At 39.8% G+C, this 13,377-nt stretch overlaps 1 protein-coding gene across 1 annotated transcript in view; it reads right to left on the reverse strand.

Moving 5' to 3' along the window:
* ctnna1 (catenin (cadherin-associated protein), alpha 1) overlaps positions 1-13,377 on the reverse strand; it is an 80,511-nt gene that overhangs the window by 11,282 nt on the left and 55,852 nt on the right. The window contains exons 14-16 of the mRNA XM_085290364.1: positions 12,957-13,067; positions 8,598-8,779; positions 2,814-2,919 (exon numbers count right to left, since the gene is read on the reverse strand). Of these exons, the coding sequence (XP_085146490.1) occupies positions 2,814-2,919; positions 8,598-8,779; positions 12,957-13,067 (399 nt within the window). The remainder of the gene's footprint in view (positions 1-2,813; positions 2,920-8,597; positions 8,780-12,956; positions 13,068-13,377) is intronic.

Here is a 13,377-nt window from a genome sequence, read left to right on the forward strand (position 1 = left end):
AAACCCCAACCTAGACCATGTCCACCTGCACAGTTCTTTTGAACACAGCACTCGTGTACCAAGCATATCATGACACAGTTGTACAAAGAAGAAATGTGGGGTGAGATGCTGTGCTATCAGTCTGGGACCATCTGCCAATGTGTTTTATATGAGGAGCAAACCCTCACAGGCCCTGCAGGCCAGAGGCACAGAGCGCAAGTGATTAATATGCCTAGGTTAATGAGCAGTCCCAGCTTTGCCTTTGCTTCTCAGACTCTGTCAGTCTATGTGCATCCTGGTAGTGATTCATTTAACCACTGCTGATGGAGTATGCAGACCATCCTATAGCGCACTGCCTTTGCTGCAAGTGGGCCTGTGGCATCTCCTGCTTTGTTAAAGATATGGCCCTAAAAATAAACAGCCTGCGTGAATAAATTTTTAAAAATGGCCACCTGGCAATTATGCTGCTAATTAAAAGGCGAAGCACTCTTAATAGATTCATCTCTCAGGAGAGACATACCTCTCTCAACGCAAATGCAATGCCCCCTTTCTCTCTCTCCCCCATCTCCATCATTCCCCTCGTCTCTACCCCATGTCCATCCCTGGGAGCCTTGGCTGATGTGTTATGGGAGAGTGTCGCCTGATCTGCGAGTGTTTTGGTCTCTGCTGAGAGAGAAAGGCTAAGAGGGACAGCTGGATGGGTTCAGAGGCTGAAGGGGTCCTCACTCTTGGCAAAGACTTCTGTTTCAACAGCCAAAGCTCTTCATTTATTCATACTTTGAGTGCCTCCAACCCCAAAATCCTCTCATAGTGTGTACACATAACCAAAACACACATACACAGAAAAGAAAGAAACAAGTACCTACAATGAGTTTAGTACATAAATGCAAAATAGGTACCTGAATCTATTACATCCACACACACAGACTGCCAAATGGAGAAGCATGTCAGTCAACAGACATGATTGCATGCAGGCATGCACACACAGATATGCACACTCACACCTGCACAGTTACCCATCTGTTTTCTTTGGGGGATAGCGCTGTTTTCCTTAAAGTGAATAAGCATCTTTAAAAGCAGCACTGAGGCATATAAAAGTCACTTTCCAGAGCTTATTCCCTATTCAGATGATTCAAATGCAATTAGGTCAGTACAGGTAGTACTGTTACTTTTTGATAGACGTGGGGTTGTAATATTAAGGATCTGAGGCCATCTTAAATAAAACATCAGATATGCAGGGTATTAGGAGGCCAGCAGCTCATTATGTCAGACCATAGGGGGGTGGAATCTGCTTAAAGCTGAATGCAGATGTTTCTGCTACAAGAAGGAATAACCACGACCTCTCCCTGTGCAGGAAATATGGAAAGGATACTTGAAAAACCTCTTCCCATTTGAATCAGGGAAATAAAGGTTACAGGAATTGGCAGTTCGCCACTTAAAGTACATGTATAGTAAGTAATTAGAAACGGATAAATCCCAAATCAGCTTGTAAACTTATTGCCCTGAAGTATTTAATTTAAACTCTAAAAGAAACAAACAGGCTTCTACCTTTTGCAGCATTTCACCTATATTATCAGCTGTAAAAGAAGTGTTAAAGTTTTGATAAAACTCGTTGGCTTCGACATCTAAAATGAGTGAGTGCCTTTCTGAGTGACTGTGTTCTTGAATACAAGTTGACAAAACCCACAGCTATTATAGTCAAACCACAAAGAGCAAGTGATGTATTTAAGGGAGAAAGCCTCAAACTGACAACTGTGTCTTGTTAAAAACATAACTAAACTCTTCCATGATTTCACACCAAAATGTATACATGTTGGAGAGAAAAAGGTAAGCCCCAGCGTTAGAGACGGCACATGAATAAGTTGGGGGATAAATCATGTAACATGTCTCCCTGTGGAGCGCTACAGTGCAAGTATTTAAGTGAAATATGAGGCCATGGATAATTGAATGTGTGTTTCCTGATGTCAAGGACCATAGTCACTGGGGCAGGGAATAGATGTGAACAAGTGATGGAAGTGGGAGGGGGGAGATGGAAGAATGAGGGTTTAACACTGAAAGAAATGGTAAATACTGGTAAGGATTGCATCACAGTCACACAACACTTTGCAGTTAATGTCTGAAAGGACCCCACAGCGCAAGCCTGTTTCTTTGATTTGCTTCTAAATAGACAAAAGAACAAATAAAAGAAAGAAGTATTGGGGGGGGGGGGGGGGGGGGGGGGGAGTAATTCATGTAGTGGATGTTTTCTGTTTTTGTCTGTTAAAGTTTTGTCAAAGGAAAAAAAAAAAAGAAAAGCTTTGCAAATTCAGGTAATGAAAACCTTGACAGTACACCACCATGTAACTTGAAACACGAATTGTTATGTACTACTGTTATTTATTTATTTTTTTGAACAAAACAAAAAAAATAACTTTAGAAGACCTGATCACAGGGTGCCAAAGGAACTCTTCGGGGAGGGGTTTGAATTGCCAAATGTTGTAATGCACGGAAAGATGTGGTGATATGAATGAATAGGACTTTAGAGAAACTAAACAAGAGTATTCCAATGCCAGCAGGCAGACCTTTACCATTTTCAATTAAAATTGTGTGTGTTTGTCTTTAAATTATGAACATCTAATCTAATTTGTAGCATTAGACAAACTAATCAAAATGTTAATAATTTTCCATGTAGTCTGAAACATGTGCCACTGATCTGAGATTGGTCCCATTTTACATTATGTATGAGTTAAAATGTTCTGAAACAGAACAAAATCTTTTATGTTACTACCTTACGAAGCTAAACATACTCTGATGTTAAGAATGAAGCTGTAGTCTACAGATTAATATTAACTTACATGGTCAGCGATGGTGCGGCCCAGCTTGTCCATTCTTGATCCTGCCTCAGCAATTTTCTTGGCAGCGCTAATGACATCAGACGTATTCTTCAGCGGCCCTTTTCCCCTGAGGAGAAGACGTGGAAAGATCAGTGACTGTTTTTGATATATTGCAAGCTCATTCAATATGCAGGAGCAGCTGTTTGTTTTAGAGACCTCTTTTTCGGTCAGAAGCAAGAATGTATCGTGAACCGGGAACACCTCAGGGAAACTGCACCAAATTCAAAGTGCACGCTGGTACACACATGTCCATACACATAAAACACTCTGGCATCATGCTGTTCTGTCAGGGATGAGAATGTGTTATAGTCCTTTAAAGTCAGAGGTTAGACTTTAAGTTTATTCTCAAAGAACTGGACTATAACACTGCACCATCAAACTCTTGTAGCACCTACATGACTTCTTATAAGATCAAGTTTTCAACTCATTTTTCCTTTGTGTTCAGTCTAATAAAACGCATATTAGCTTGAAAAAATATGCATAAAATTTACTGATGAACTGACAACACTTTGTTTCTCCACAAACTGCTTGGAAATAAACTGTCTAGAGGCGATTATATAGCACCACATGCCTTCTATCACAACAGAAAATATAAGAAAAATCTACTTAGAAACTTTTAAGCAACTTTGAAGTGTTTATCACAGTGCTAAGACACAGGACAAAGGTCGATAACACAGGGGCAAGAGACTTTTTGGATAAAGATTGCGCAATAGTGCAATAAGTTAAATATTTTTAGGTTGCCGAGGTAGTTCTGTGCTTCTGGTCACTTGGCTCCATACTTGGTACGGTAAGCTGCCACTGTTCGTCTCTAGTTGCTGGAAGACTTTCTCATCTTCACTTCTAGAGAAGTGTAACAGTTTTTAATAAACAAATAATTGTGTTACCCTGTTAAATTAACAATCTCCATTTATATTACACATGGACGCAACTGATTACATTTGCTGCAACACTCCCACATTGTTGTTTTATTATTTGCCATTGCAAGCCTTAACGTAATGATAACTTGAAGACAGCTAATGTGGCTATCGGACAAAGTACTTTAGACTACTCCCTTATTTCCCAAGGGAATGTCACACTGGATGGACAAGCATACTTGATTTGGCAGACTTCACACCGGATACCATTCCTGATGCAACCCTCCCATTTATCCGAGCCTGGCACTAGCACTAACAGGACACTAGCCTGTGAGCCCCTGAGGTTGGGTTTGTTTATATTGGGTAATTCTTAAGCCAGGTTGATAACTTTTTAATATTGCTCAAATGGAAACTTTACTGACTTCTTCCAGGGTTTGTCTGCCCGCCTGCATGCAGCACTGCCATGTAAAGTTGTCAACATACTACTGAATTAGTCTTAAATCCAATTTATTTGTTTTTGCGCGATCAATTAGTATCCAAGGCTACGTTCACACTGCAGGCGAAAGCGCATCAAATCCGATTTTTTTGACCCTATGCGACCCATATCCGATCATGCTATGACAGTGTGAACGGCGCAAATCCGATATTTTCAAATACGATCTGGGTCACTTTCGTATGTGGTACTGAATCCGATACATATCCGATGTTTTAGAAAGCGACTGCTGTTTGAACGGTCAAGTCGCATTAAATCCGCCTTTTACGTCACCGACACAAGACTGAAGCCAATTATCAGCGCCAGAGAAGCGCCCGAGAAGACATCGCGAACGCTTCCTGGCCATCCAGTGTAGATGTCAGTGAAACTGTTGGGAAGACAATGTGAACATTTTATTTGTACTGTATAATCTGCAGATTCTGACAGAAATCTGCAGCTATCCTTTGAAGCACCGCCCCTCTCTTAAACAGCAAAAAGGATCATTATTAGGTTATTTACATTATTATGTAAATAACAAAACAACTTAAAGCAAAAATTGGGAAACGTGAAGTCCGAAGTCTTTATATTAAGGGCCATCAGTCAAACAATACTGTTGCTCTGGGTCTAAACAGAGCGCGTTGTGTGTGACATCTTCTTTTGCGCATGCGGGCCGCTTTGAGCATTCACACTAGAGCACGTTTGCTGTCGCATTTTATTTGTAGTGTGAACGAGCAGACAAAAAAAATTGGATTTGATCAAAAAATCGGAATTGAGCATTAAGACCTGCAGTGTGAACGTAGCCCAAGTTTTTCTTTCACACACCAACTTCTCTCTCTTTTTTCCCCATCCAAGTTGGAGACAAAGAAGGCAGGAAGAGAAGGCAAGAGAATTGAAAGCAGCAAAATTGGAATCCAATTCAATTTAAGGCCTTTGGTCATTGCCACAGTATTACACATCCATTTCTGACCCGTCCTGAGCCAAACAAAGCCCATCCCAGCACAGGTCAATCCAGCCCTGACCTGACCCACTGTAAAGCTTATCAGCCATTTGCCACTTTTCTGCCCCCCCAAGGGACTCTGGGACACAGTTGGCAAGAGGCACAAATTGGATTCAAAGCTTCTCTCTTCAGGCTAAAAAAATGAGCCATCCAACCCAGAACAGATGGAATTTTGTGTTCTGTTCTCTTGCTTCCTCTTCCCTCTCCTCTCATCTCCAACCCTTCCCTTCTCATGCTCTCCCTCTGCTGCTCTGATGTAAAGCAAGCCAGAGTCCTAGTGGAAAAGGCCACGCGTCAGTGCACATACTGGAAGCTCCCTGGGGACAAGTCAACCCCTGGAGAGAGCTAACGGTGCTGTGACGATATTTAGAAAAAGATTTGTAGGTTGGTAATATAATACAGAAGTTTGCCCCCAAAAAACACAGAATACATAAACATGGTAATCATTTTTATACTGCGAATATATACCTATGATGTCCTCCTTAAAAAAAATTGTTTAAAGCAAAAGAATTAAAGCATCATTTTCCATATCTGTCCACACAGCTGTCCGTGTGTCAATGTGAAGCATTCTACATCAAAAGACTGTGACAGGTGGCTTTCAAATATGTTGCATGTTCTCAAGCTATACACATATGCCTTATTCATGAGAGCTGCCATACAGCCATAAGCGATGCAGAGTCAACAAGGATCTCAGTCACTCTCTGCAGATTTGTCAGGAGGGAGGTCTGGATCAATTACCTCATACAGCATTAACCTTGGCAGTGCTTTGTGCCAGCTCAAGGTTGTGGGGGCAATAATTTGGACGCGGGCTGAATTAGCCAACTACTGACCTTCCATGTGCTACCACTGCATGTGAGAGTGAAGGCATAATGTGAAGATATGTATTCTGCCTGACAAATGACCATGCGTGTTCCCTCAGTCGACCAACCCGCGCGCACACATACACGGACGCATGTGAGACAAGCGTACACAGAGTCAACTCCAAACTCCCTGACAGTGCCAAATAAGAAAAGCCACAATGCTAAAGTTATGGGATTAAATGAACAACTTCCACACAGTTACTATGTGGACTGTTAAAACTATTTGTAAAGCATCATTTTCAATTTATTTCAAATGGCAGTAACATAGCAGAGAGGATATAATGTGCTAATTGGAAGAAGTATGACTTATATGTATAAATTCAATTCAAATATTCAAAGGATAAATAAATAAATTGCATATAAGGTCAGCAGCTCATCACATTGATGAAGGTGCCTCATTTTCTATCTAATAGAACACAGCATTTCTCTTTTATTACTCACATAAAAATAGTCCATGAGTTACCATTCACTGAAGTTTAACTGGGTTAATAAATTGACTTTGTGATTTCATTTTGCAAACTGTAAGAGAGGTGAAAGGCTACAAACAAAGCAACTCATCAAATGTTCACTCACATTCATACTGCAAATTCTCAAAGATTTATTAGTCATGCTTATTTTTATTATAGCTTTGTCAATCTTTGGCTGAAAACTTATAACTAAAATATTTTCGAATGATAAAATGCATTTGTTAGATAAATAATGAAAGCTGAAGTAGGCATGTGGCTGTCCGAGTTCACTAAAAAGCACTGATTTTAGTCCAGGATGAGCAGTATCATCTGCATGTCATGTAAAAAATTCTCTTAATCCTCTGCATGAATAAGAAGTACTGCAAGCAAACATGACTGGTTCCTATTTAACCCTGGTCAGATTGCTGGTTATGTCAGTATTTCAAATCCTCTACAGCTTTCCAGCAATTCACTTTTTTTGGCCAAGGAGACAGGATCTTTGACCCATTCAGAAGATTAAGATAGAGAGGCAGCATTTCATCATCATTACGGAGGTGACTCAGAGTTAGACATACAAAGTCCTCTGAGTAATTCACTTGAAAATTTAAAAAGGCACAGCCATACAAATATAGTCAGACGCAAATACAGGCAGCCAGTCAAAATGTCCACTTGTGCATGCCAACATACAAATGCACTCACACTGTAAGCTAGAAGGTAATGTAGAGATGGTGATGTTGGTGAACCATAATCAGTAATCCCTTTGGACAAGCCCCCACTGTGTACTTGGCAAGGGTCACGATTTACACTTTTCTATCATCAGCGGGTGAGAGAAAAAGCCAGTATCACATCCTTTGTGAATTTTCAAGGTCCTGAACTTACTTGTATATCCAACAATGAAACAACAATAAAGAAAGCCGTCACATGCAGCACTGAGAACTTCATCACTGAATTTGTTGTTTATGGTTTGATGCGTTTTGATGTGAAGTGAAAGCCAACAAATCTGTTAGCAAATGGCAAAGACCAGGATGAACTGAAAAAGAGCCAAATTTCTAATGAGGCCTTTGGAGGGTACTGGCTGCTACTTCTGTACAAAGGTGTGTATGTTGCTGCAGAGTCAGAGCCAAGAGTGGCGAGATCTCTTATGTCAACAGGTTCACTAAAACAGACTTGATGAAAATTTCAGGATAAGGCCATGTTTAACTACATTTGCTACCATCTGTCCACAAGACTATCTGGGCTCAACACACTAAGGTCAATCTTTTCTCATTTTGCTGCTGATACAGAGTTTGCACATAGAAGTTTAGCAAATTTAGGCACTATTCACCATCTATAGCATAAAAACGCATGTCCCAAATGTGCACAAAAAAGACCGTGTACAGGTAAAAAAAACAAAACAAAAAAAACACTGGGAATCTACTACTTACTTCAAGCTCACTTCCACTTCCAAGTAGTTTGCATATTGACAAAAAATGCTGATTTAGACAGTAATTACACGTGGCTGACCAGCTTATAACATTAAATCATGACATTTAACAGGTCTTTATTTTACTTTCCTTAGACCCATAGCTCAAATGTAGTCTCTCTTTTTTGGTGTAAAATGTCTCACCTGTCCCTGCTGAGCTCTTCACCTCTTGAACCATTTACCAAGAGTGAATACAGCCACTTTAGAGCAGCTCTGTGGATGGAGAATCCCCACTTCCAGAGCTTTATTCATGTACCAGGAGAGAGGGAGATCTGACACACTGCTTATGGCTGTGCATATTAAGATTAAAGGAGGACTGAAAAATAATCAAGCACAAAATCCTACCAACAGTGCTGCTCAAGGAAAAGGGCACTGATGCATGAATGGTACTGCTAAACTAGGTGCACAGCATTGTGCAGATATGGGCAAATGTTGGGAAAACAAATGTAGGCTTACTGGCTGATTGTATTTGACACAGGCTTAAGTTAAATATGCAATCTGACTTGGAAGGCATTTTGCCTGAAGTGCACAACAACAGAATATTAATGCGAGCAAGAGGGAAGTTGACATGCAGCACGTATTTTGTCCCCGTGCAAGTACAAGAAAGTAATTACCAATCAAAGGTATTCTTTAAAGCAGTCCACTAACACTAACCTGGTGAAGTCTGTCATCTCCATCATGATCATGCACATCTGCTTGGCCAACACAATGATGTCATTGCCACTGTCGTCCCACTTGGATACCTCTGCATCCAGCTTGCTCTTCTCTTCCTGGAAGCTGGCCACCTGCTCAGCAATCTTTGCCTTCTGCTCCTGGGGCAACTGAGCCATGATAGCCTGAAGGAGGATTTATGAAAAGCATGGATGGTTAGCAAACTAGACCCAAACATACTGTTGCTGATACCATGAACATAAGTTTGGCGGCCATAATCAATGAGTGAGTCTTGTTCGAAACCACGCCTGAGAATATCAAGGCAGCAAGATATCCTACACAACTGTGTGACCCTTTATTTAGAATTTAAACACATGCATAATTGTTCACTATTTGGTGTGTAACTTGCTTTTCAGCAATGTGCCTGAATAACGGTTGCCTGAAGTATCCTCTGAATAAATAAGTAAATAATATTGTTCTCTCATCCCCAAAATTCAAAGCTGGGTTCAAAATTATGTTCAGAGCAAGTGAGTCATATGTAACATATCTTGGAAAAATATGAAGTCACCACCTCTGGCCACTGAAGACCAGTATAAGGGGAGTTAGTTACAACTACTTTATTCACGTTAAGATGTATTTATCACCATATTTATCCATCCTTTTGGACTGGAGAGTAAGAGGGCAGCTTCCAAAAAAGGCAATCAGACATCAGCCATTCAGTGAATGAGCCTGTCAGGCCAAAGTAGGCAGACACTTAAGAGCAGGAAATCCAATATCATCACACAAGTGTTCATTCTATTGCTGATAAATGGGACCCTCTCTCTAGAGGCACATAAGCTTCAAAAGAGCTGTTTATGCAGTGCACAGATGGAAAGACTGTACCTAACAAAATAGATCATATTTGGCGATTTAAAAACAACAACAACAAAAACACTTGAAATGTACCAATGGAGCCATGAGGGATTCTTGAGATCAAGACATGTACAATCTCTCTATATTCTTAAAATATAAAGTTACAAGTAAGTTTAACCTTAAATTTAACAAATTTGGTGCGTAGTACAAATACTGTAGAACTGCAGTTCTGTCCTATCCAAGTGAATGTTGTATTGAAGTAATCTCATGACAAAAGAACACACAAAGCTGGTGTCCAGAGGCACAAAAGATTGGATTCGCAGTGTGTTACACCACGCAGGGAAAACAAAATAACTAGCTGCTCAGTCTTTTTTGGGTAGTTCACAGAGTGCAGACTGCTCAGTCAACAAACATTCACTGGTTCCGTCTGTGACATGGTATCTAAGAGCCAGATGGCATGGATGACTGAAGGAAAGCAAACTGGAGGACATAATTCACACAATAAGTCAACTTTAAAGTACTGACTTCAAAGTTGACTTATTATCATCATTTCTTAAAAATTTATTCCAACTCATCTGCATACATGTGTTGTTGCTGAGCTTTATATTTGTCTGCTTTTATTACATTTCCAATCTATGCTTAAAGGTAAGTGAAGAATGTCTCTGTTGCCATGAATACTGTTAAAAAGGTCATTTGCAGTGAAAAACCTCTATTTTTAAAACAGCTAAAATGAGTGAGCAAAAGATTCTGGAGTCACCAACTGTCTTCGGGTAATTAATATAGCTTATAAACAGGTTTACGTGTGCACAAGAGCTTGCATGACTCAGAATAAAAAAAAAATTAAAAAAAAAAAAAGCTGCTTGGCTACTATGACACTTTTCTTCAATAACATTTTAATGATAGATTAATGGGGCCAAATATTAAGAAAAATATCTTAAAGATGCCAGTTTCCTTAAAACTCATGTAAAGTTTTGATCCTCCATCATTGCTCTGTATCAATAGAACAGCTCATCTTTTAGCATTAGCCAAAAAGAGTCCTACTCATCTATAGCCATGCATTCTTTGAGAAACAGAAAAAGTAAGTAAAAGCATAACAGGTCCATTTTAAGTTGAATATAAGAGCTCTATATGGTTAAACCTTTTTCCCCCCATAACTTGAGCTATTGAGAAGACAAGCCATCATCACCAAGTACGTGGGTGAAGTGTTTGAAAAATAAACAATGGCTGGGACAGCATTAATATTAGAATACTGTTAAAAAAGACTAAATATTTCCTGCAAATATAGAAAGACTAATTTATTGGTTCTACTTTTCTCATCTTCAAATTTCATTAGAGATATAAAATTGCTCTTCAAATAAACTATTCCAATTGATGTTATTGCACCAGTCAAGTGATATTTGTCTCATCAAGTATATTTTTAAACCTACCACACATATACACACACACACACACACACACACACACACACACACATATATATTAGGGGTGCAACGATATTCGTATCGATATTGAACCGTTCGATACAGTGCTTTCGCTTCGGTACGCATATGTATCGAACAATACAACATTTGTAATTTATTTTATCAACTTTCCTTCTGACGATGCTGTCTGTGTTGAGCGCTCAGTGAATCTGCGTTTGACTACTCCGCCTAGGCTGCACTGTCGAGCGCAGATCCACTGAGTGCTCAACACAGACAGCATAGTCAGAAGGAAGAGCGCAGGGCAAGCTAGCAAGACAGAAGTTAAGCTCTCCAGATCTGGCGTTTGGAATTATTTTGGTTTTCATGTGACGTATGACCCTGAAGGTAAGCGAGTCATGGACTAAAGTAAAACAGTATGTTGGATGTGCCATGCAATGCTCAATTACATGGGTGGGAGCTAGTGTGTTAGCGCAGTTAGCTCGTTAACGTGTTGGCCGTCTAGCCCCATGCACGGGGCGATCGGCAGTAGCTCGTTAACGGAGATTTGCCGTGTTGTGGCGTTAAGGTCATTTCAACGAGATTAACCTGAAATCACTAGTGGGAACACAACGAATATGACTGCACATTTACGCCGACATCATCCTAGTGCAAAGACAAAAACAACAAGCATGCTACTAACTTTAGCCGAGTCATTTAGACAGCTGTTAGCACATGATTCTCCTTATGCTGCTGAGAATATAGCCCAGAAGAAGCAGATAGTATAGCTTTTATTTTGGAAAGAGACATTTCTCTGTAATAAACTCTCTTTTCCAAAGATGAGTGATTCCTCAATCAGATACAGGGCTTGCAATATCGCTAGCCCAACGTCCTGGGGCTAGCGATTTTTTTCAGTCGGGCTACCAAAATCCATCTCTTCCCTGCCCGTCGGGCTATTGTAGGAAAAATATATGTCAATGCTTTTGCATTCTTTCGGAAATGTAGCTGGGTAATTGTGTCATTGGCATCGGTGAGCCACTGTCAATATGTGACATATTGAAATCGCGTTTGAATTTGCGCTTGTTTTTTTGCTTTCACTTTGCAATCGTGCGAACTGTGTATAGAGAGCGACAGCACTGATCTGTGAGTGATGAAAATTTGTGCACCAATTCCTCTGACATCGTCTTATTAATCGTTAGCTCACTATGCAAACATGACAAGTGAAATCTCCCGCAGCAAGCTTAAACATGTGAGAGGTTGATCGCGCAGAGAATCGCTGAGCTTATGTGAGTGCGTGTGTAAAAGCAGGAGGATATACATTTCATTTCTTCTGAGCCAAATAAGACAGGTCAGGGTGAAGAAGTGACAGCCAAAGAAAAGCTTACCACAAAACGGAGAAGTTATGACAAATCAGACTATAAGGCAAAAAGAAAGTGCAGCTTTATGGTTTCATGGACAAAAGAATTTCTGTGGCTGCAATATGACGAGCTAAATAACCAGGGCTGCACATAAGTGGTCCGCAGGTGCGCATTCGCTGTCAAAATAAAAAACGCGCACAAGGGTTAGGGTTAAATTTAAAAACTGTACTTTTGAGTTAAAATATATATTTATAATTTTAATAAATGACAAATTAAAAAGGCATGAACATTTTTTTTTGTATCGAAAAAATATCGAACCGTGACACCAAAGTATCGAACCGAACCGTGAATTTTGTGTATCGTTGCACCCCAAATAAAAAAAAAAAAAAAAAAAAAAAAACATATATATACACATATATATACATATATATACACACACACACACACACACACACACACACACACACACACACACACACACACACACACACACATAAAAAATATTATAGAGTTGGATGACAATATTCAACTGTGATACTGAAATATGCAGTATCACAGCTAATATTTAACCATGTAAAAATACAGTTAAGCCGCACACTGAAGCAACCCATTTTCTCATAGGAAAATACATTTTTGAGATGCGTTTCTTTCTGGGATATTTCACAATTTTTCCCCAAAGTATTGTTGCAATTTGATGACCCTTCGTTTTAGAGGAAGAGGAGTAAATACAGAATCAGAACCTCTGAACAACATACCCGTGCACTTTGGCCAGCAATAAGCTGGTCATCCTCTGTCTGCACACTGGTCCTGCTGCGAACATCAAAGTCTTCAGTCTCAAAGTCAGAGTCATCCAATTCCTCTGGAGTCTGTAACAGGACAACAGAGCATGAGAAGATGTCAAAAGAAAGACAAACATCCCAAAAAAAAAAAAAAAAAAGTCCAGGAGGAGGGGAGAAAAGAAAAATGGGAGATGAAGTGGAATAAGGTAAGAAAAAGCTGTTTGTACATAAGTGGGGAACATAAAATAATATTGGCATACTACAGCATTGTGAACACTATTAAATAGCAAAACTGCTTACCATCTATGAGAAATGCCTTAGTGCTGCCAGACAGGGCAGCATGAGATAAATGTCTACCCTCTCCACAGCTTGGTAGAGAAACTGTAAACTCCAAATG

The sequence above is a fragment of the Mchenga conophoros genome, linkage group LG2 (assembly GCF_057382185.1).
Source record: "Mchenga conophoros isolate Kocher_MC1m ecotype Shallow Benthic linkage group LG2, M_conophoros_male_GT1.1, whole genome shotgun sequence".
NCBI classification, from domain to species: domain Eukaryota; kingdom Metazoa; phylum Chordata; class Actinopteri; order Cichliformes; family Cichlidae; genus Mchenga; species Mchenga conophoros.